At 38.6% G+C, this 25,433-nt stretch overlaps 1 protein-coding gene across 2 annotated transcripts in view; it reads left to right on the top strand.

The window, feature by feature from the left end:
• The window catches only part of LOC113026231 (metabotropic glutamate receptor 8-like), a 154,547-nt gene that overhangs the window by 109,624 nt on the left and 19,490 nt on the right, over window positions 1-25,433 (top strand). For both annotated transcript variants that reach the window (XM_026174761.1, XM_026174762.1), the window contains exons 4-7: window positions 13,751-13,886; window positions 16,156-16,310; window positions 16,401-16,538; window positions 24,248-24,448. In XM_026174761.1, coding sequence (XP_026030546.1) covers window positions 13,751-13,886; window positions 16,156-16,310; window positions 16,401-16,538; window positions 24,248-24,448 — 630 coding nt within the window. The remainder of the gene's footprint in view (window positions 1-13,750; window positions 13,887-16,155; window positions 16,311-16,400; window positions 16,539-24,247; window positions 24,449-25,433) is intronic.

Consider the following 25,433-nt stretch of genomic DNA (forward strand, 5'->3'; position numbering starts at 1 on the left):
GCAGAGCCAATGTGGGTGAAGGGACTCGCCCAGCCTGACTGCCTTGATGTCCAGGTGTCTTCCCTGCCTGCCCTGATATGAGAAAACCTGTGTAGCCTTGCAGGTCACATTGCATCAGTCACAGCTGTTATGGCAGCCCCCCTCTCAGTCGTGGCACTTGTTAATCTGGACTGGTTATAGAGGTCCATACCGTAGGCCCCAAGGGACTGTTACCTTTAGTGGTCCTCAAAGAGTGAAAAAGTGAATGTCAGCAATGTAGACTTTAAGGAACAGGAAATTTTATCATAGCAATTTTGCAGGACTAATTCAAAAGGAAAATAAAATAGTAAAAAATCACTAAACAATAATTAAATCACTTAAACTATACTTATGTAGCTAACGCTGAGCATTTTCTTATCTTTGATGAGGAGAGGTAGGAGCACAACTGGATCCAAAGATGCACTCATCCTCTTGTTCTAAGTCCATGATAATCACCCAACAGGAAAGCAGCATCCCATGGGCATTCAGTGGAAGTAAATCAAACTCCTTCTGAATTGACCATCTAACACAGTAAAAATGAGCATTGAGGATAGCTGTCAGAAAAATGTTCTTAAAAAGTGAGACACGCAGAGCAGAAATTTTAATGAGCAGCAAGTTTAATGTGTTTATATACTTGCAGGGGAGCAACAGCATACACAGTGAAAGTCTATGCACGTGCTCATCTAGGCGATCCTGTTGATCCTTTTTATACATTTTTCTAGTCACACACTAAATCTGAGATAAGATATGTGAGACTTTCTCATACATTCCTTTCGAAGCAAACAGTTTATTCTTCTTAAAAAGATATACAACCAGTTTGCAGGTTCACAGGTTGGCCTGGGTCGATCCCCTGTTCACCTCCCTTTCCCACTGGTTGTCACATCTTTTTAACCTTACCCATGGGGACATCCAATCACATTATCAACATCCAATCATCTGATGTCCACTCACACTTTCTGCTCTCGTATGCTCTCTCTGTCAATCTGACTTACATGATTTAAGACAAAATGTCAACTTTGAACTACTTTAATCCATAAAAGTTAATTTTTTCATTCTTAACACAGAAATTCTATCACATTTAAGCACTGAATCACATATAGATATAATTCCCTTAATGTTTCATTCAGTTTATGTGATTCCACTTTAATTTATCTATTTATCTTTAGCACATAACATTCACTTTTTAATTCAGATCCAGGGGAATACTTTCTTTTATCCTTTTAAACTCTGTGTTTGTCAACCACCATTTATGCATTCACCACACACACACACACACACACACACACACACACACACACACACAACAGGGCCATTAGAATAGTCATTTTACCTACTCAAACTACATTTCTCATTTTGATCAAAAATAATGTTATTATAACATGATAATATATCGTATCTTTGATTAAGAATAAAAATGCTTTATTATTAGGAAATAGAGAAAAGCTCTTTTTTAGCAGTCGCATAAAGCTGGATGCTAAGACCTTTGACCCCCTGAGAGGGAAGTCAACAATATTGTAGGTAGAAGACTGTCTTCTACAGTCTTTTCACACACAGTAAGTGAAAAGAGGACTGAGTACACTGTAGTTGATGAGACAATGACATTAATTCTCTACAGAAGCTCATTTGATAAGACTGCAACATGCTTCTTCAGGCATGTAAACCCATCAGATATTACTCAGACATTGTCATGGCAGATCATAATGTGAAAGTGTGTTTCTATCATTTGGCTTGTTTCTTGAGATTAGGATCTTGTTTGTATGTCAGCCCCTCAGCAAGCTGCTACAGTTGCCTAACAGTCTGTTCTTCTTATTCAGTAATACACTCAACAAAAATATAAACGCAACACCTTTGTTACTGCTCCCATTCCCCATGGGATGGACGTAGAGACCTAAAATTCATTCCAGATACACAATATAACCATCCCTCCCAAACAGTGGTCACAAATCTGTCCAAATGTGTGGTAGTGGGCACATCTGCCATATTGAGATAATCCATCCCACCTCACAGGTGTGCCACATCAGGATGCTGATCTGACATCATGAGTAGTGCACAGGTGTACCTCAGACTGCCCACAACAAAAGGCCACCCTGGAATGTGCAGTTTTGTCTCACAGCAAAATGCCACAGATGCCACAAGCAATGAGGGAGCGTGCAACTGGCATGCTGACAGCAGGAATGTCAACCAGATCTGTCGCCCGTGCATTGAATGTTCATTTCTCAACCATAAGCCGTCTCCACAGGCGTTTCAGAGAATATGGCAGCACATCCAACCGGCCTCACAACCGCAGACCTCGTGTAACCACACCAGCCCAGGACCTCCACATCCAGCAGGTTCACCTCCAAGATCGTCTGAGACCAGCCACCCAGACAGCTGCTGGAACAATTGGTTTGCACAACCAAACAATTTCTGCAAAAACTGTCAGAAACCGTCTCAGGGACGCTCAACTGCATGCCCGTCGTCCTCATCGGGGTCTTGACCTGACTCCAGCTCGTCGCCGTAACAGACTTGTGTGGGCAAATGCTCACATTCGATGGCGTCTGGCACGTTGGAGAGGTGTGCGCTTCACGGATGAATCATGGTTCACATTGTTCAGGGCAGATGGCAGCTGAGAATGTCCCAGTTCTTGCATGGCCAGCATACTCACCGGACATGTCACCCATTGAGCATGTTCGGGATGTGCTTGACCGGCGTATACGACAGCGTGTACCAGTTCCCACGAATATCCAACAACCTCGCACAGCCATTGAAGTGGAGTGGACCAACATTCCACAGGCCACAATTGACAATCTGATAGACTCCATGCGACGATGTGTTGCACTGCATGAGGCAAATGGTGGTCACACCAGATACTGACCGGTTCTGGGTCCCCAGACCTCCAATAGCGCAAAAAACTGCACATTCCAGGGTGGCCTTTTGTTGTGGGCAGTCTGAGGTACACCTGTGCACTACTCATGATGTCAGATCAGCATCCTGATGTGGCACACCTGTGAGGTGGGATGGATTATCTCAATATAGCAGATGTGCCCACTACCACACATTTGGACTGATTTGTGACCACTGTTTGGGAGGGATGGTTATATTGTGTATCTGGAATGAATTTTAGGTCTCTACGTCCATCCCATGGGGAATGGGAGCAGTAACAAAGGTGTTGCGTTTATATTTTTGTTGAGTGTATTTAGAGTTTACTTTAGATCGAGTAGTTCATTTTAAAGTCTCATGTGTTAAATAATATGCAACATTAGGGTCCTTAAATTTGTTCCTATAGCTCGCCTGCAACAGTGTAGCATCTGGTGTATCATTCAGTACAGCTTCCAGCGAGCAGACCATCTTGTCTGCTCGCTGAGACAATAACGGGAAAAAAGAAGAAAAAAATACACACAAGTGTTCAGGCGAACTAACCGAAGCTTATTTAGAACTTCCAGTGTCACTGGCGCAATAACTCATCGGGCGCATAACAAACATCACAAAGTAAAAGGCTTGTTTATATTTTCATATGTAAAGAGGCATAACCACATTCACTCTGTAACTGCCTTTGAATCTGATACCACATTAGGGCAATTGCCAGGGTTAGGGTTAAACATCACAACAGCTAATTTAACATCTCAGTGCAGCATGACAGGGCACAGAGCTTTTAATGTACCATGCTCATTTTGAAAGCTAACTCCCCAGTGGAGTTCATGTAACGGTGAATGCCTGTTGGACTCAGCACAGCTTCAAAGTGTGTACAGCCACATGAAATTTCACTCTCAACACATTAAAACTGATCAGTTTGCACTAGACAGCTGCTACTTACATAGCAACTCTACATCACTGTAATGTATTCAATACAGTTCAGTTCAATTCTATTCTATTCAGTGCAGTTCATTTTGATTTAATTACAATTTATTTAGATACAATCTAAATAAATTGTATATATTGTATATTGTATATTGTATAAAAAAACCCCTTTTAACAGAAAAATTAACACCAGTAGAACCAGGCTCAGGGACGGGCCGCCATCTGCTATGACCAGTTGGGGCTGACGGGAGTAAGACACAACAAAAGACACACTGTGGAAGAAAACCAGAGTTTAACTAATGATTAATGACTGTGAAATAATCTGAAATGTCATACTCCCTCAAATAACCTGAATTATATATTGGAAAAAGGTTAAAAGTTCACAAATCTCACATCAGACAATTCACATATACACTTCTAAAAATGACTGGGTTGAGGAAAACGTTTTGCATTTAAGTAAACCACGAAGAGCTCAATAATGCTGTAACTATACAATACTAAAAAAAAATATAGTGCTAATTAACACATTTCTGGTGCTCTTATCAGTACTGATAAGATCCTAAGTAATAGAATTAGATAGTGTGACTATAACTAATAAATCCAAAACATGCGTTTTGCATAAGTGTTGACAGTCAGTTACATTTCATCTTTGTTTTTGCTGCTGTTGTAAACTGTTGTTATTATTAAACTGTTCAGAGCTGCATCACATTCTATGAAAGGTACTGAACCCAAAACTTGCTCCTAATTCACCATCATGACCTTAAAGAAAAAGCAATTGTGCGCATAAATGGGTGAATTGTCTTTGTAGTATAAAGAACTTAAAGCAAATAATTAGACTAGAAGTGTTACATGAATGCAGCTTGTTCACCATTTCATACAGAAAAGAGGTGAATAAAAAACACTGGAAGCAATGAAAGGCCCAGGCCACATATATTCTGTTCATGTTAGAGTTTGGGTTTCTCTTTTGTTGAGAGATAAAATCAGCTCAGAGGTTTATTGAATGATTCAGGAGAGTGAAGGTCACCTCTGTTCATTACTGATGTCTGTAAAGAATAATGTGAAACGCCTCCACATTCTTATGAATCCAACACTGATGAGCATCTTACAACATCATATTATATTACACACAGTAGCTGTAATGTAAAGACGTATTATGGCAATAGCAATTAGTATATTTCTTCCATACAATTACTGTTTACAGTGACTACTGATATTAGATACAATTCGTAGGTTGTTTTTCACATATCACAATTCATATTTCAGTACACAGAATGCAAGGAGCAGCAAAAAATGAAAAAGATTTAAGTGATGTCTGAAGTTATAATTTTCAAAACTCAGACATTAATAAAATAATTCTCTTTTTCTCATCATGAACACACATGCTGTTGTTTATTTTTTACTTACTATTTTTTCACAGCGTCAACTGTAGGTTAATGAAAGTAGTCCCAATTAATGTACTAGTTCTTCCTGTTATGCAGGAAATGAAAATTAATATTCTTGCAAATAATACAATTTAATAAAAATAAAAAATATAACATGTAGGTAAGTAAACACAGCTTTTGCTCATTGCTTTGTTGAAGCACCTTTTGCAGCAATTATAGCCTCGACGCTCCTATTTTCTTTGTAGAAGTTCAAAAGCTCCATCAGGCTGATGTTCCAGAGTGGTCCTGGAGCCACTCGTTTATTATCTTAGCTGTGTCTTAGGGTCATGTCCTGCTGGAAGATGAATCGTCACCCCAGTCCAAGGTCCAGAGTACTCTGGAGCAGGTTATCATCAAGGATGTCTCTGTACATTACTGCTTCATTATTCCCTTGACACTGACCAGTTCTTGCTGCCAAAAACATCCCCACAGCATGATGCTGTCACCACCATTATGCTTCACTGTAGGGATGGCATTGGCCAGATGATGAGCGGTGCCTGGTTTCCTCCAGACATGACACTTGGTTTTCAGGCCAAAAAGTTCAGCCTTTGTTTCATCACACCAGAGAATTTTGTTTTTCATTGCCTTAGAGTGGTTCGGTTGCCTTTTGACAAACTCCAGGTGGGCTGTCATGTCCCCTTTACAAGTGGCATCTATTTGGCAACTCTACCATACAAACCTGATTGATAGAAAGGCTTGTCCATCTAGAAGGTTCTCTTCTCTTCACAAAGCAACAGTGTAGCTCTGTCAGAGTGACCACCAGGTTCTTAGCCATCTCCCTGGCTAATGCCCCAATCTACCCCAATTGCTCAGATTGGTTAGAAAGAGTCCTGGTTGTTCCACATTTCTTCCAGATTCACAGGCGATAGTGGCCACTGTGCTCAGTCAGACTTTCAGTGCTGCAGAAATGTTTCTGTATGGTTCCCCTGATCTGTGTCTTGATGAAATTCTGTCTCAGAGGTGTAGAGACAATTTCTTGGACTTCATGGCTTGTTTTATGGTCTGACATATCATGTCTGACTTCATGACTTGTAGCGTGACTTTCCAAATCATATCCAGTCAACTGAATTTACTACACAAATTATGCTCTAAAATGGCAAAATGTGGAACAAGTGAAGCATTGTGAATACTTTCTGGATGCACTGTATAGTGTTAAAGCCTTATGTGCAGCTCAGTAGAAATATCTAAACTATGTAAAGACATCAAGTCCATGTTATTATAAACATTTTAAAGGGGATCATTATTGTTTTACAGACAGATGATTGATGGGTTTTAACGGGAGCTCAGTTGCGTTTAACACCCCAAGTTAAAGTTATGTACAACACTACATGATGCAATGATCTCAGTGTTGTGTTATCTAAAGAGCCCCCTTTTATTCTGTCATAAAGTAGAATAGTAATACTTAAGTGTAAAGAAGAGATAATGAAAACTGAGTTTTTGAGAGACTTCAAGTAGACATGAAACATGTGTAAAGGTAAATTTACACCATGGAGCCCTACTTCAACTTTAAAGACTTATTTCTTAAATCTAGCTTCACAGACAGTGTTAACGTTTTTAAGAGCATGTTTCTATGGTCCTAGTTCCTAGTGATGTGCTCAGTTTAGTTTCTGTTACACTGTAAAACCTAATAAGTTCACAGAACTCAAAAATTGTTGTGTAACAGATTACACAACAATTTTTTAGTTGTGTTTTTAAAAGTTTTAAGTTTAACTAAAATAAAAATTATAGTTGCAGTTGCCTTAAATTACCTCAATGTTAACTCATAAATGTTGATATTCCTCAACTTATAATTAGGGAGTAATAAACTCAAAATGTTCAATATTTTTCAACTTAATTAAGGTGGGAAATACACTCAAAATATTTTAGATATTGCAACTCATACGATGTGGGAAATAAACTCAAACTTTTTCATATCTTCTAACTTATAATATGGGAAATAACCCTTAAAATCTTCAATATTTTTAAAATACGGTGTAAAATACACTTATAAATAATTCTAAACTGCCCAGTAAATTATAATCAGCTAAAAGTGTTAGAAAACATGAAATTACACATACTAACAATTTAACAACTTTTTATTAAACACAATGTGCTTTTAAAAAGGCACAAACAACAGAGCTCACTCATAAAAAAGTGCTTCATAAATAAAACAAGAGAAAAAGACTCCAAGGGTCTCCATCTCAATTCTAAAATTCAATAACATTTTCAGTATTAACAGCAATTGCAGCTATTAGAACATTGAGGCATTTAACACTTACTGTACCTTGACAGCTGCAGCTCACTTTCTTTTTTAAAAATACATAAAAACAAACAGTACTGTTTCCACTGCTGTACTTATAGGGAACAAACATCAAGGCAGTGCATTTACGTGTTAGGCAACAGAACATTAAACATGAATAGTGCATGAACTGAACAGTCATTCATCTTAAATGTGAGGTAGAAGAGGCAAATGATTAGGAAAAAAACAAACAAAAAAAGCTTCCTCAATACTCAGCTCAACAAGTAGTCAATTCTGAGTGATTCACTCATTGAACAAATCATTCTTCAGCATCAGTAGATGCCCTTTCAGTGGTTTGTTGTCCTCAAGGCACATCACAACCTTCTGGATAAATGTGAATGTAAGCTCAAGTTTCTTTGGGTATTGTAGGTCTAGTGCATAGATGTACCCAAAGAGCAGGAGAAATGACTCAGCCAGATTTGTGGGACCATTCACAAGTATTTCATCCTCAACGACAATGCAGATGCTTTCGGGACTGAAGAGGGCCGAATCAGTAGAGTCATCCGTGACAACTGTCAGCAGAGCCACAGTAGTGTCAGTGAGGTCTGGACCATCTGCTGACTGCAAAACAAAAATAATATAAGAATGAGTTCAGCCCCACAAGGACACAAATCATGCTACTGATTAGAGGTGTGAATCTTCAGAAGTCACACGTTTCTTTTAGGATTATAATGTCAACGATTTAATTTGATATTGCGATACATCATGATGCATTACAATAATCTTAATTTGGGTTTGGTTTTAAATGTTTTCAATAAATATATGCCAAGATATTTGTTTTTGTTATTTACCAAACATTTCTCTGACCACAACATGGCACCTCCAAAAAAATAGAACACTTGAATTTTAAAAGGGAGATAGTTTTTATCTGTGGATTTGTTTTTGTTTAATAATCTTTCAACTATTTTCATGTTTTCTGGTTTATGCGTAACAATCTTATTCAACAATAGTTGATATATGGGAGAAAACAAGTCAAATGAGGACTGTGTTGAACCTCCTTCCTGATATACACCCTGGTTCTCCTTGAGTTCTGAGTGATGTCATATGTTTGACTGAACAGCTAGGCAAAGGGGTTGATGCTGAGGCCAGTACACTTACATCACAAGTCCTGAATAACGTGGAGGCATCTTCACGCAGGTACACAGGAAGTGCACGAAGGACGAGGGCCCGTCTTGTATTTACATCATGCTGTTCCTAGATGAACATACAATATCTATTAGAATAGTATTTACACAAATGCAGAGTAAAAACAAAGTGTTGGATAGCCATGTTCTGATTGTCATTGTTATAGATCAGGGGTGTCCAAACTTTTTGTGTAACGGGCTAAACTTGTCAATCTAGAAGGGTAACCCAAAAAAATCTAAAAAATTTGAATTTTTAATTCAGGGCAAAATTCTCTAATTTCTTTGTATTTATTTTTTATTTAAATTAGGACAAATTATAAAACTCACCCACTGACAACTGGTGAAATGTTGACTCTCTGTAGCTCTTTGCAGTCTGATATCTGTAAACAATATGTGCACAAAGATGACTTATTAATGTTCAAAAACATTTTTTGCACAGCACACACGCATGTAGTCAGCTGATCTCATCTGATGCAGATCTGCTCCTTGATCAAGTGACATTTGTCCGGATTTTTGGCACGAGTGACGTCGAATCAGCATCGCAGCTGGATGGCCCGATTTACATACCCAGCGCAGCTGATACTCACCACAATAATTTACTAAGATTATATGCACTCCTGTTATTAAGTCCAGTTCAGTCTGTTAATGTTAACCGTTTCGAACTAATGTTGATAGGTGTGTTGCTAAGCTTAATAACTTAAATAACAAACTTGAAATTTACCCGTCCTATTTTCCCTTTTATTGTTTTTTTTCTCTGTGCTGTAAATCTTCTGTCTAAGAAGAAATCTGAGGCTGCTGTTCTGAAAATAAGCTACCAAAGCTTTTTCTGAATGAATCAATAAAGATCCATTTATGGAAAGCTGTGATGAAGGCAGTTTTGTCTTTAATTATATTCAACAATATAACATATTCGACCACTTAAGTGATTTTGTGATCTTTAATACACTAAAGTTAAGGGTATTTACCTAATTTCTAGTAAGTGGCCCTCAGTGAAAAAAGTTTGGACACCCCAGCCTTACAGGTTAGGGAGTATTTGTGATCCGCACAGTCTGCATCAATGATTCTTTCTTAGCCTGGGAGCAGAACGCGGCTCTTTATTTTCATTTCAATTTATCTAGCAAAGATCGATAGGGTCTGGCTTAAAGGTGTCAAGGAGGCGCCTCAGTCTGGTTGAGCCTTGTCGAATTAGCGTGAACAATTTAGCTGAACTTCGTTCGTAGCACCGAGTTCGACCAGTGTAAAATGTTAGGCTGAATCAGGCGATGCATTTTTCCGCAAGCCTTGACTTGTAGAGCTCGCTTAGTGGAATACCCCTCTAAACTGTTAAAAGGATTTCGAGATTATCTCACAACCACACATTTGAGACTACGAAAAAATACAAACGTGTCTAATTACCATAATGATAACACACTCACGTTGTTTATTATTGTTCGCTTCATGCTAGCACACACACACACACAGCTCAACAGCGTAAACTACTGACTGTGTAACACGGACACTTATTGAAATAAGTATACTCACAATACGCACGTGCATTACCGGCGAATACGACAACCGGTAGAAACGGACAGTAGAAAGTTTTAGTAGAAAGTTCAAACGCATGGAGCTAGAACTGCCAACCGTCAACTTCCCGGGCAAGAATACAATGCATTATGGGAAATGTTGTCCCCCACGGAAAACCGCCAAAACGTTACACCATTCTAATTTGAAATAACATTACGTATTTGTCACATTCGAAAACTTCTAAAATTACAATTACTTGGATTCGAATTCATTTATAACAAACATTCACTGTGCACAAAGTACGAATATATTTCCAGTAAAAAATTAAAAAAGAATGTTTATCTACATTAACTTTAAACAAAACAAAAACACGTAGACTTACCAAATTTAGGGCAGTTGATGAAAAAAAATAAGGTGGTGGGTTGAAGTTGGGGACTCTTAATCCACACGGGCTGGCCAAATCTTCCCCGCATCAAGGTAAATTCAAGATGGCTGACTCAGCTTTCCTGAGGGAGCGACAAGACTCCACCCACCAGAACGTCACTAAACTAAGCTTCTTAAACTTTTTGAGCTTTCCAAAAAAATTAGCTAAAAAATATTGAGCCCTATTCAATTAAAGCTGCATAAAAGCCAACAGAGCTCAATACTTTATAGTTTGCTCAACTACAAAACGACATTTGAGTGTTATGAGCTTAATAGTTATGAGCTAGGACAACTGTTAGGGATTACAGTGTAGGAAAGTCTTTTTTCATTTGTTCTTTATTTTTTTGGTATGGTTGACCGTCAACCTCAATAAATGGCTTGTGCTCAGTGAGTTCATTCTTACATCCATGTATACGCTGCATTTGGCTGGCCGATTAATAACACTAGAAAAAGGTTTTGGGAAGCTAAAGCCTGGCATTAAAAATAGCATCTCTGCAGTTACCTCTATATTCTGCAGCTTGAGTCTTGCTGAGGTTTTATTAGGGCTTGTAATGAATAACCGATGTTGTCACATGTTAGACGCTTTGTCCATCCATCCATCCATCCATCCATCTTCTTCCACTTATCCGGGGTCGGCTTGCTCAGCCACCTCCTACAGCTTGTCCGGGGGAACACCAAGGCGTTCCTAGGCCAGCCGAGAGATATAATTTCTCCAGCGTGTTCTGGATCTGCCCAAGGCCTCCTCCCGGTGGGGTGTGGCATGCCGGAACACTTCACCCAGGGGGCGCATAGCAGGCAACCTTGTCAGATGCCCGAACTACCTCAACTGGCTCGTTTCAATGTGAAGGAGCAGCAGCGGCTCTACTCTGAGCCTGTCCCGGATGGTCGAACATCTCACCCTATCTCTAAGGGAGAGGCCAGCCACCTTTCAGAGGAAGCTCATTTCTGCCGCTTGTATCCGAAATCTCGTTCTTTTGGCCACTACTCAAAGCTCGTGACCATAGGTGGGGGTAGAGATGTATCGACTGGTAAATTGAGAGCTTCGCTTTTACGCTCAGCTCTCTCTTCATCACAACAGACCGGGACAGCATCCACATCGCTACGGCCGCAGCAACAATCCGTCTGTCGATCTCCCGCTCCTTTCTCCCGTCACTCATGAACAAGATCCCAAGATACTTAAACTCCTCCACTTGGGGCAGGAACTCGTCCCCAACGCGGAGTGGGCACTCCACCCTTTTCCGGCTGAGGACCATGGCCTCAGATTTGGAGGTGCTGATTCTCATTCCCACTGCTTCACAATCGGCTGCGAACTGTTCCAAGGCGAGCTGGAGGCCATCACCCGATGAAACCAACAGAACCACATCATCTGCGAAAAGCATAGATGATATTCTGAGACCACCCAAGTGAAAGCCTTCCGCCACTTGGTTACGCCTAGATATCCTGTCCATAAAAATTATGAACAGGATCGGTGTCTTATCTAAATTTTCACATTGAAATATTAGTAGCTTACAACGTAGAGAACATTATTACATGCTCATACCAGCTCTTGTTTTTTGTATTCAAATGAGCACTAGTTAACTTTACTGAACAGCACGCTGAATAGTTCTTTTAACTTAAAATGACATTTCTGTAGTTGTTATCATTGCAGAAGAATACAAATTACATGTAAAGAACAAATTGGAAACAAAAACAACTGTTGTTAACAAATCCTCAATTTTATTCAAGTGTGAAGAAAAGCAGATTTTAGTTGAATGACAAGATGTGCTCTCACTAAAATGTGAGATGGAGCATCTGCAGTCACACTGTCAGTACCATGACCTTTAAACCCTCGAAAACATAATTCCTTAAATTACAGACAGCATCTCCAATCTGATGTGCTGATGGGTCTGTGTAGTGCAGAACTGAGTTAAGAATGGAGGTTTTAGTCTGATTGAAGCAGTCTGGGGAGAAAGAGTAAATGCCCTTTCAACTTGTTGTTAATGATAATGGCAGCAGGGTCTTAAATGTTTTATCTCCACCTTTCTCTCTGCAGCTCTGAGCTTAGCTTTAACAGGTGACACTGTTCCTCTCTCTTCAAATTGTTTAACAAGTCTTTGTTTAAGAAGATATGGGAAACAACTATTTATTTAATATAAAGTACAGATAATATTGATTTGAAAGAACTGATACATTCAAGTAAATTAATTATTTATTCTCCATATTTGTTTGCTTGGCTGTAGATAAATCTCACAGTATCACACATGCAGCTGATCATTGCACCCCTACTGAGCTGGAATTAATCACTGAGTAATCTATCAAAAATATTGTTCTGTTTTCTTGGCTGCCACTAAGTAACTCCAAGCTTCAGTTCCCTCCACAGATTATTATAGGACTGAGGCCTGGAGACTGACTACGCCACTCAGTGCCCTTAATGTGCTTCTTCTATTGCAGTTCTCTTGTTGCCTTAGCAGTGGGTTTTGGGTCACTGTCATGCCGGGAAGACTTATTCATGACCCAGGTCTTCCCGGCAGCAGTATCCAGACTGAAAGAGTAAAAAAACAAATTAAAAATCATACATGAAAAACTAAATGTAAGAAATCTTTAAACAAATTTTAAGGATGATTCAAGGGATGTTAAATGATTCACAAATAATCTAAGATGTATTAATACAAGGAAATGCAGAATCACATTGGTGCATATGTTTCACTGACAGCAGATAAAAGTGTGATGATTCATGTGCTGTCATATGTGAGTATCAGAGTAAAAATTTGACCAAGATAAAATAAATTTGGGTTGTATAGGTGCAATAGTTGGCGAATCATCATTCTTTTCTGTTTGTGCTCCTTTATTTTATTACATTTTCCAATATTTTCTCTCCTCTTCCTATTATTATTCTTTTCTCTTTCATTTTGTTCACATTGTCATACAACACATATAAAGTAATAAATGAAATAACACTGAAAAGAAATGATTAACTAAAAAGATAAAAGTAGCACACGAACAACAGTGTATTCAGATCATAATTCTAATTGTGAAAGCTGCCAGACAGGACAGAGTTAAAAAGAAATCACATCATGTCCTTATATGAATATACATGAGTAGACTTTAAGACTGTAATAGAATTGTTTTGTAATAATTACCACCTCAGAAGGTTAAAATGAGGCTAGCCCTAGCAGTCTCAGTCTTGTTTATTAAATATTTGTTTTTTCTCCCTCTGTCACTCTCAGGAGGGGTGTGCATTGCTCAATCTCTGAAAATTCCTCGTGAGCCGAGACCTGGAGAGTTTGATAAGATAATCCTCCGTTTAGTGGAGACACCCAATGCCCGCGCTGTCATCATGTTCGCCAATGAAGACGACATTCGGTAAAGAAAAAGGTTATTTCTTGTGCATCTAACATGTATTCCAAGGTCCTATTTAATTTGTACTTTATTATGATTATATGATTTTATGGTACTACTAGTACAAAAAAGGGGAAAAACTATACTGTAAATGTTGAAAGAATTTCTTTACTTAAACATGATGAAAGACTTGAGTATGACTGTAGGAATGTGTTCACATAACTGGGCCAGCTATTAGTATAAAATAAAATATTTTTACATGTGCATTAACATGAGTAGGACATGAAAATGTCTTACCCATTCACTAATTGCAGATCTAAATCTTAATAAAAGCCTGAAGCTCATCTTTTTGATAAGCAGGGATAACAAACAAAAAGTCAGGTTTAATTTTAAGCTGATTCAGGACAAACATGAAAAACAAAAGTATTGGAAGAGTCTAAAACTTAGAAAAAGAGACAAAAGCTTAATGGAAGAGCTATCACTGAGGATGCACGTGTGTATCCTCTATCGAAATGATGCATGAAAGTGTCACGGTCATGGGTCAGTGACCCAGTGTTTCGAGTTTGCGTTGTTATTGAACTTTGATTTTGTCAGTATTTATTATTTCTAGTATTTTGGTTTCTATGTTAGCATTCTTAGTATTCTGGTTTTTCTCTCTGTGTTCCATGGATGCTCTGTGTCCCCCTGTCAGCTGTCTCTCCTTGTCAAATCCGCGTCTATGTGTTGTGTTTCCTGTTTTACTTTGTTGTCTAGTTTGGCTTCCTCTGGTCTTATTGTGTTTGATTACTCCCAGGTGTGCTCTCCTCCTGTGTCCCATTCCCCCGTTATCCCTCAGTGTATTTTAGCCCTGTGTTTCTCTCAGTCAGTGTCGTGTCGTCCCCTCATGCTGTTTGGTTTTCCCTCTGTGTGCCTCGTCTCCAGGTTTCTTACTGTTTAGTATTAGTTTCTAGTTTAGTTTCGGTTTTTGGAAGTTTATCGTTTATGGAGTTTTTTTTGTTACTGGAATAAAAGCAGCCTCTTTGAGTTTACGCTTCTGTCTGAGTGGCCTTCATTCTGGGCCCTACACCCTGCCTGCCACAGCCGATTCATGACAGAAAGAGGCATACCGCCAAAAACTGACACCTTTCCTTTTATGGGCTGCTGTCACTCCCCCCTCCCAAGTGATGGTCAGCTCAATGAGCAGAACCCTCTTCTCCACTATGTACCTGCAGCTGGATAGTGTAGTGGTATGACTACACACATTTGGAGTGGGAGTCACAAGTTTGATTCCCACCCTTTATCCAGTAAGAGTCCTGGCTAGACCCCCATGCTAAAAAACCAAGCCCTGCAATGGGCGCGGCTAGGTCTGCAGCCTGTTTGCAGCTCGGACTTCACTACATGTTGTACTCTGTATAATTGTGTATGTGACAAATAAAGGTTGTTGGTTTTACCACATGGCGAAATCAGATCAGAGAGTGGTTGTCAAGACCTTTCTCATAAAGACCAGGTCTTTCCTGAGGTCTACCAGCATTTGCCACCTTTTTACCTGGCTGCCAGTCATGCTGCCAGGCTTCACAAATCCTTGTAGGGCATAATTGGCTGCTGGTTTGCAGTTTGCACAGTAGACAACTGTGCTTTTCTACTTTGTGATAGTGTGGAAGGCAAAGTACACCATGGACCAGTTACCAGTCTAAGAAAGATGGGAAACCAGATGGTGTGGGGGCTGCAGGAGACTCCAGCACAAATCTGAACTAAATAAGCAGTTATAGGATGTATGGAGGATGTATGCTATCTAGTATGTTAAAAGGGTTTGGAGTGAGAAAATACTTGTTAATTACCAGCTGCCATACATTAAATTATTCATAAAGCAATTTTTTTTTTACACAAAAAATTAAAATAAATAAACTTAAATTATTCCGTTAATAATTAACTACAAACATTATTTCCTCATTTCTTTCTTTGTAAAATAACAATTTAAATAACCAGTAAATTACATTAATAACAATGGTTGTTTAACAAACAGCTTCATCTGGGAAATTCTTTTATTTCCGAGTAGAGGGAATAGTTTTATTTTATTTATTTATTTATTTTTTTAGTAGTTTTAGTTTAGATGAAGACAGTTTTTAGGCATCAAGCATGAAAGATCTGCAGCGTCTTGTTTTGTGGTGCTTTGGTTGTGTATGTCTTGTGCGTATACTTTCTTGATGTCTTTTTACGCTGCATGTTCATGCTACATACGAATAAAATATTGAATGAGAATTGGCTCCCTCTTCTCCCCTTTGACTGTGTCATCCGTCACCTGTGATGCTAAAAGGAGAATCCTGGATGCAGCAAAAAGCAACAATCTGACAGGTCACTTCCTGTGGGTGGGATCCGACAGCTGGGGGTCCAAGATCTCTCCGGTAGTCCAGCAGGAGCGGGTAGCCGAAGGCGCCATCACCATCCTTCCTAAGAGGGCATCTGTGGATGGTGAGGCCAGAAACAACCTTGACTTGACCAGATTTTCAGGATGTTTTGAAAGAAATCCTGATTTTAATTATGTTTTCCTTCTTTTGGTAGCATTTGACCGTTACTTCAAGAGTCGCTCTTTGTCCAATAACCGCAGGAACATATGGTTTGCTGAGTTCTGGGAGGAAAACTTTAGCTGTAAACTGGGCATGCATGGCAAGAGACCTGGCAGTCCCAAGAAATGTACAGGTATCTTTGTCTTTGTCATTATCAATGTACAATGACATTTATTCACACAATGCACCATTGCACCAATAGCCCATAACACTATTGCATGAGAACACCATCACACATGTGACGTTAATAGATAGGATACACAAATCATTTCTCTTCTTCTTCCTTTCCTTTTCTTCTTAATCATATATTTTCATTTACCTCTGTGACCCAGCTATGGGTTGAAGACATATATTTTCCTTTTTTTTTTTAATACTTTAGTAGTTTGAAGCTGATGTATGATTTTAGCCAAAGCAGATTTGACTGGGAAAAACTAATAATTTACTTCCTTGATGATGTTCTCAATACACAAATTAAAGAAAACACGTTTTTGCCTTATAAACACTTGTTTCTTCATACCAGAACACATGCAGTAATCTTCTCCCTAAAGTGGCAGCCTAAAGTCACATCATGGAAATCTAATGTTTTCCTGCACTCACTCTGATTTCAGAGGCCTAAAACAGGAAATAAAAAACAGGTACTTTCCATTTGTTACATTCCCTGATTTTAGGAAATGTGTTCAGAAATTTGCAGCCGTGCAAGGTCCAATATTTGAGTACACACTAATAAAATCTTAATCTTGCAGAACACAGCTGCAAGTGGCAATTTATGAAAAGTATATTTTTATATTTCATGCTTTAATGACATTTTTTCAATTTATATAAAAAAAATTATGAAAAAATTTGAAAAAGTTTGATATATGAAGCTAAAATGTCATAGCAATAAAAAAAAATGCTTTTCTAGATTCTTTTTTGTTGGTGGTGGTGTTGTTGGTTTTTTTTTTCTTTTTAAGGCCCAGACCAGCTGACTTGTTTTGAATACAGATAAAACCATGATAATCCTGCAAAGGCCCAGATTTGGAAAACACTAGTTAAAAAAAACAACCTTACATCGGAAAAGACAACAGTTTGCTTTTTATCCCAAAAGACAAACAGAAGAAATCTGCTTGGGACTGCCATTAGCACTCAGCACTCCTAACCAGGAGTGCAGAGAGGAAAGAGGAGGAGAGAGCAGGGGAATACACAAAACAAAAGGCCCCAGACTCAGCCTGGGCCACTTCTACTTTGGCCTTAAGGCATATTGTACCTGCTCACCCAGTGAACTAAACTCTCACCAAAAAATTACGAATAAGGATTTATTTATTTTTTTAGGTTCTGAAGACAAACAAAATGATTGCATAAAATTTGGACTCATTAACTGATAGTGAATCTGATCTGAAATGAGTTTTTGTTCTCGTTCCATGTCTCATGCAGCTGTTTGTTACATGAGAAGCCCTGAATCAGGACTGCAGGGAGACACTCAGCAGAGGTGCACTATCGGCTAAATCCCTTAAAAACTTGTCTGACACGCAAAACAGCATTTGTGGAGGTGTTTGGCTAAGTACAAACAAACAGAGTACCTCCAGCTGGAGATAGAAGTAAAACAGCAGAAGGCAATGTCAGCACTCTAGAAAAAGCTGCAGTGTTCCAACTGCTTCCCTGATAATGTTACCTGAGCTTTGATCAGGCTGCTGCTGTCGGGCAGATCTCAAAAGATTTTATTAGAAGTTCCAGATTGAGTTTTGGAGCTGCATCATCACACAGACAAAACAGCTGAGTTGGCAGGTCAGCAGTCTTAATTGTGTGTGTGTGTGTGTGTGTGTGTGTGTGTGCGTGCGTGCGTGTGTGTGCGTGTGTGTGCGTAGTATCTTTGTCAGTGCTGTAAAGTGCTGAAAGACTAAATTGTACCAACATGAGTGTTGAGTGGTATGTGAGTATCAAACCTTCTTATTCTGAAGACTGATGGAACTGTATTGTGTGCAAAGAGCCTTGCTACCTAACAGTGGTAAAGCCCAAGGGGATGGGTGTCATCTTTGCACTTCATTAATTTGGCACTATCCATCCACTATAACACATGCTGTGTGGCACAGATGAATGAGCAGAACTGCGTAGGTGCAGTTCTCACTTGTACAGACTGATGAGCGAGACACCAGGGACTTTATTTCCGACTTTGAGGATGAGGAAAAAGTAACTTTAGCTTTACCAGAGGGACAACACTGAATCATGCAGTGATGAGTGACTTAATGATTTAGCCTCATGTAATTAGTGATTATAGATAGGTATTAAGCTATTCCGGTATAAGCCATCACTCTCCTGAATTCTCGTTTATAATCCTGATCATTGCAGTCACAGCATTTTTCTTCTGAACCAGCTCCGGCAATGGTTTTAGTAGCACAGCAATGAGTTTGAGTTGTTGACTTGGCCTCCAATTTCCCCTGAACTGTGATCTCTTCTGTAACAGGACTGCTTGCACTGAAAATGAAATTAGTTTATGATTGGATTTCATGTGCAAACTCAAGGCTGTTTCCAGATGCGTTGCTAAAAGTCAGAAGATAAAAACTAGTTAACAGAGTCTGGAACATGAATACAGGGTAAAGCTGTATTTCTGCTCCAAACCAAGAAACACTCCTTTTTGGGGGGGTTTTGTCACTCACTGGACATTGAGCTCCTCAGTCCTGCGGATGCAAATCAGCTGAAATCAGGAGCTTTATGGTCTTTGTGGTTGCATCTGTTTGTGTCAGGAGACTGAAATAATTTCCCCCAGGGATCAATAAAGTATTCTGATTCTGATTCTGAAAGATAAAAACGACTTCACCATCAACTGTTTTCAATACATTGATTCTTCTCTGTTAACAGCTACTAATTGGTTTCTGTCACAACCAGACTAACTGCAAACTACGTTCACCCTGCAGGTGCTCAATTTCGATTTTCTGATCAAATCCGATTTTTTTGTCTGCTTGTTCACACTACAAATAAAATGCGACAGCAAACGCGCTCTAGTGTGACCGCTCAAAGCGGCCCGCATGCACAAAATAAGACGTCACACACAACGCACTCTGTTTAGACCCAGAGCAAACAATATTGTTTGACTGATGGCCTTAATATAAAGACTTCGGACTTTACGTTTCCCAATTTTTGCTTTAAGTTATTTTGTTATTTACATAATGTAGATAACCTAATAATGATCCTTATTGCTGTTTTTGAGAGGAGCGGTGCTTCAAATGATAGTTACAGATTTCTGTCAGAATCTGCAGATTATACAGTACAAATAAAATGTTCACGTTTAATATGACATGACCATTCAAACAGCAGTCGCTTTCTAAAACATCAGATATGTATCAGATTCAGTACCACATACGAAAGTGACCCAGATCAGATTTGAAAATATTGGATTTGTGCCGTTCACTCTGTCATACGCAGGAGGTTGGGAAGCACATCTGTAACCGGAAGGTCGCCGGTTCGATCCCCGGGCTCTCTGTCCTGGTCGTTGTGTCCTTGGGCAAGACACTTTGCCTACTGGTGTCGGCCAGAGGGGCAGATCGCGCGATATGGCAGCCTCGCTTCTGTCAGTCTGCCCCAGGGCAGCTGTGGCTACAACTGTAGCTGCCTCCACCAGTGTGTGAATGTGAGAGTGAATGAATAATGGAATTGTAAAGCGCTTTGGGTGCCTTGAAAAGTGCTATATAAATCCAATCCAATCCATTATACCATGATTGGATATGGGTCGCATAGGGTCAAAAAAATCAGATTTGATGCGCTTTCGCCTGCAGTGTGAACGTAGCCAAACTGCACAAACTAAAGGAGACTCAACTTCTATTCCTTTTTCAAATATGTAGTGAAGTTTACTCACAGCTTTGCTCTTTGTTTTGATATAACAAGTTTTAAATGTAAGTTTCTGTATAATCTTTAGCCAGGTCTTAATTTTTGTAAAATCCTGAATGAGATCACTTGAGGGGAAATGTGTTCAGTGTGTTCAAAACTTCAGTGTCCGTGTGATATGTTCTATGAGAGGATTTGCTTATTAACTGTAATTAACTGGGTTAATTAGGAATAATCTGTTATGTCTGTCACCACCTCCTCTGAGCTCAACTCATGTGGTCAAGTGTGTCGCTCTTAAAAAGAAATTCATTCAAAAGCAAAGCATTTTTCCCCAGCCTGCTTGGATGGGAGTATTTTCTTTCTATCCCATCTTTTACTTGAGTTTACACATTGGATAAAAATTTTTCCTTGAAATACCTTTAATAAACCTAATTTATGACACTTTCTTATTTTTTTACCATTCAGTAATTAGCTAAAATAAGTTTGCTGACTGGATTTTCTCAATGGTTTAATGTTGAGACTAATGCTTTCAAAGGTACAAAAACACTTTAAATTATACAAATTATACTTAAATTGTAAATGTAATTCTTAGAAGATATGAATCGTGTTTAAAATGCCATAAAACAATTCTTTGAAATCGTGCTGATTGCTGTTTTGCTCTGACTTAAAAAGAAGAAATGCTTTCTTTATGGTATTTTAATTACAGCTGAAGGAAAAATAACAATGGGGTCATTGTAAGGTAGGAATTTAATAGGAGAACATGTTTTTCAGTTTTTTAATCATATTTGTATAAATACGTGGATTCTAAATGTGGCTTAAAATATGAAATATTTCTGTTCTTTGAAAAAAATTGCCAGTCAGTGATTTAGCAGAGGTGCTGTTTTTGTTTGTTTGTTCTCAAATACTAATACTAATATTAATGAATCTGTTAATATTTCTAATTCCATAGGAATATGAAGGGAGTTTTTAAAGTCCAAATAAAGAAAAGACATTTCATTAATTCCATTTTGTTACAAAAGTCTAAACAGCCCTTAAACTGTGCAAGCTATCCAATAAAAATGTGCATATATTGAAATCATTTAATCTTTCCACTCCACTATAATATGATTAAAACACATCAATAATGTTTTGTTAATGGATAAATTAGGGGGGTTAATGAAAATGAAAGTATTCTGTTTGAAGTGTAGCACTGCAACAGAAACACATCACACTCACATGCTCAGATAAAAGCAGCTTTCAGCCAAATTACCTGACAGATGCTTTCCACAGGTGAGCTTGTCGTCTTCCCTGACATCCTCCCCTGCATGCATGGATTCTCTATCTGTCTGTCGTTGATTGCAATCACCATTCTGTTTGTTTTTGTGTGCGAGCTGAAGCAGCTTACAGAGAAGCTTGTTTAGATAATGGGAATGACCATGTTGTTTTCTAATTCAGGTTGTGAGATGGATGTTAGAGTAAGAGAGTGAAGCCTAATGTTATCCTAATACACATTTAAAGGACAAACTCAACACTTTGGCCATTTGTAGGGTAACATAAAAAAGCTGCTGCTGTGTTTTTACTTAGTGTACACAGATTATATTGAAGTTGCAAATATTAAATTAAATGCTGTTCATCAACTTTGATAGACTTAAATGATAACTTAGGGCACTAAAAACATCAGTGTTGTTGTTTTTATTCTCCATTTTACACTTGAATGCACCAGCTTTTCCTGTTTTAAATTTACTCCTATTGCTATGATTATAATTTCAATCATTAGTCTGGCTATGTGCATCTTAAATTTTGATAATTATAGCTTCCCATATGGAAAAGATATATATAAATCTTATAAAGTTTGTATCTGTTGTGTATGAAAAGCATACAAGAGTGAAAACAGATATAAGATCCCTTGAAAAATTATATAAATGAAACATGTATGTTTTGGATACTTACTAAAATAATATATGAAAGTAATGAGAAAGTGGCCACTTTCATGAGTAAATCATATATGCCTTATATGATTTACTATATGAAGTAGGCCACATCTTATGCAAGTCTTTTATAAGTTTTTACTATTTTTTTCCATATGGGTTTACAGACTGTTCCTAGTTAATCAGATAGGTTAAAAAAAGAAAAAAGTGTTGAATTTTAAAGTAACACGTTTTTTCGAACTCCTAGTGGACAAACTGTCAAACTTTTCTGTGTGGCAGGCAGGCAGGACCTGGAGGACAAGGCATAAAACTAAAAAATAGTTTTATTGCAAAGGCCTTATAAAAACACAATGAAAAACAAAACAGGTCAGAAGCAAAAGTATATAACCAAAAACTCTTCTAACCCTAACACACGAGAAGGAAGGACACAGCTAGAAGGGAGAACATGACCAAGAGCAAAAGGAAGACTGAGACAATGTATACACCCAGTGTAACAAGGGAAAAGGGAACCGAAGCTAATTACAGATGAGAGATTGCATTTGAATGCCTTGTGTTTTCTTGTGTACATGTTTCTGTTTGTGCTGCAGTTTGCTCAGTTGGGGACATCACCAGATGAACTGATGTACCTAGACACAGGCTCAGCATCTTTCCCTCTTTCCTTCTCTGTTTGAAAGCAGCAACAATGTCTGAAGGGTTTAAGCAGCTGTTTAGTATTTAGCGCCACTCAAAAATGCGTTTCAAAATGTGTGTGTGTTTGTCTTAGTGTGTGATGGTGTCTCAGCTTCTCTATGTCGTTGTGAGAAGCTACATTCAAATTTTACTTTGATGATGTTGCACCGACTCTTCAAGTAAAGCGCTATACAAATACAGGCCATTTACCATTTACATTCTGTCAGTCTCGGTTGTTTGACATCCTGTGCTGTCTGCTCACCATTCATGGGTCAGCCATATAGATATGTAATCACTCTTTATCTGTAATTAGTCAGAGCAAATGTCTCCATTTGGACAGATCCTTCCTCTCTTGTCTGCCATCAAAATTAAATTGGATTTTTGAAGCTCCTGTTAATCCAACAAGGCCTTGTCTCTTGTCTATGGAGGGTCCAGTCCAATAGTTAGTCTTCCCCTCCTGTCTTTCTCTTTTCCTTTTTGGCGTGCACCAACATCATGGTGCAGCGTGCCTCTAGTAACACCAATAATTCTCTAGAAAATCTGGAAAAAACTTTGCATAATGTCTTCTTTGATTTATTTTTAAATCAACAAATGAGATCAGGTATCTTTTTATGTTAATGGGTTTATTAGAGGAAATGTTGCTCTTTTCATACTCCCATGATCTTTGTTAGTAACTTCTTGCCTAACGGAAAGGATGAGTGCCGTAACCTTTGGGTTAAAAGAAAGAGATCAAATAAAGAGGTGGGATGAGATTGACTCAGATATATATTAGTAAAGGTAGTTGAACAGTATTGTGCTTATTTCTTTGCTCTCTGAATGTGTGGTGTTTTTTTTTTCTTTTCTTTTTCCCCCGTGGAGCCTAAAGATGAATATGTCAGTGCTTTAGTTTCTTAGTCATTTTAATGTTGCTGCCTGAATGAAACCCACAGTGATATTTGTGGTCCTCAGTAAACAACTCCTTTTAAGGCATTTTCCATGGCAGTTTTGACTTGCTTGATTTTTTTCAATGGAGTGGTACCAAAAAGACCAAGAACTTTGCCAAGGAAACCATTTAATCACAAATATGTACAGTTGGCACACAATAGAAAAACACTGGAAAAAGTGACACTATACATTTTTTAACATAATAACTATTTTGCAAGTGGTGAATTTATTTTTTTACTCCTTACTTAAGAAAATCATAATTCTGCTTAATCATATTTATGGTTTTATATAAAAAAAAAACTTAAGTATCCTAAAGTCAAAGTATTAATTATGCAGAATGTTCTCTTTTTTATATATGATATTATTGGATGATAATTATTAAGTCATTTGTAAGTCAGTCATTCAAGTCATTACTTTAAGCAACCATTAGAAGGTCCAAAATAGACCCCAGCTGAGTTCCCCATTTAACCATAGTGAGTTCACTGAACTTTCAGCCTGCAATATATTTTATATGTTTGGTAATTTAAGTCGATCAACTTTGTTTCAGGGTTGGAGAAAGTTGGCCGTGACTCCATCTATGAACAAGAGGGGAAGGTGCAGTTTGTGATGGACGCCGTCTACGCGATGGCCCATGCTCTGCACCACATGCACCGTGAGCTCTGCCCAGGGTACCTTGGCCTGTGCCCTCGTATGACCAACATTGATGGAAGAGAGCTGCTGACCCATATCCACGCCGTCAACTTCAATGGTGAGACTTTGGAGTGATTCAAAATTCCATAGCCAAAGGTGAACACAATTCATTCTTGAGACCTGAAGATCTCAAATTTTTTCTTCTTTGTAACGGTATAAAGAATGAAAGGTGGTGGATTGGCCAGATGCTAGTCGTTGTATAAAAAATAACTCTGTTGTTTGGTGGTGGCTATGGCGGAGCTTCCTCAGATTCAGTAAAATTAGCAAGTGGTGGAGGCCAACAGGTGGATGAGAGAAAGGGGAGGCAGGAGGAGAGACCCAAGGCAGCCGCCGGTCCGAGTGTCAGGTGAACTGAACTTCAGGTAAGAAGTTATGACCTGCAGTCTATCTGTGTCAGATATAATGCAAGTTTAGGTGGAGTTTATTTTCGTTGTGCTGACTTTTTACAGTCAGTTACAATAACTCGTACTGCGTGCTAGCTAGCATGAGGAGTTTCTATACAGCTGGGGGGGTGCTTTGATTTTACTGATATCGTAGTGAACTTTATTTTATTCATAAGGTTAGTTAGTAGAGTTGCCAACCATCCCGAAAAAAAACGAAATCTCCCGTATTCAGAGAAAATATTACGCGTTTCGTGTTGAGGTGAAAAGGAACAGTTTGTCCCGTACTTCAGCTAGAATGGAAAAAGACACAAAGCTGGAGTTATTCTGTCTTTATGCTGCACAGCTGCCTCTTCTCCTCTCATTCTCTCCCCTCTCTCTCCTGTTTCTACTTCAATCATGAAACTGATCAATGATCAGCTGATCGGCTTTTCTCTCTTGTTTGTTTATCGCCCAATTTGCGCCAGAAAGAAGAAACCGGCAAATGTCGCGCTAAACAACAGCAGCGCATTTAAGCTTGATAAGCTTTTGTTAGAATTTATTTAATATTAATTTCTAGTATCAGCTGATGTTTGCTGGAGCCACAGCTGTAAAAGCTGCTGGTCACGATATCGGTTTGGATATGTGGTGAGAGGGAAACATGAAGATGAAACCAGGAGATGT

The sequence above is a fragment of the Astatotilapia calliptera genome, chromosome 7, assembly GCF_900246225.1.
Source record: "Astatotilapia calliptera chromosome 7, fAstCal1.2, whole genome shotgun sequence".
NCBI lineage: Eukaryota > Metazoa > Chordata > Actinopteri > Cichliformes > Cichlidae > Astatotilapia > Astatotilapia calliptera.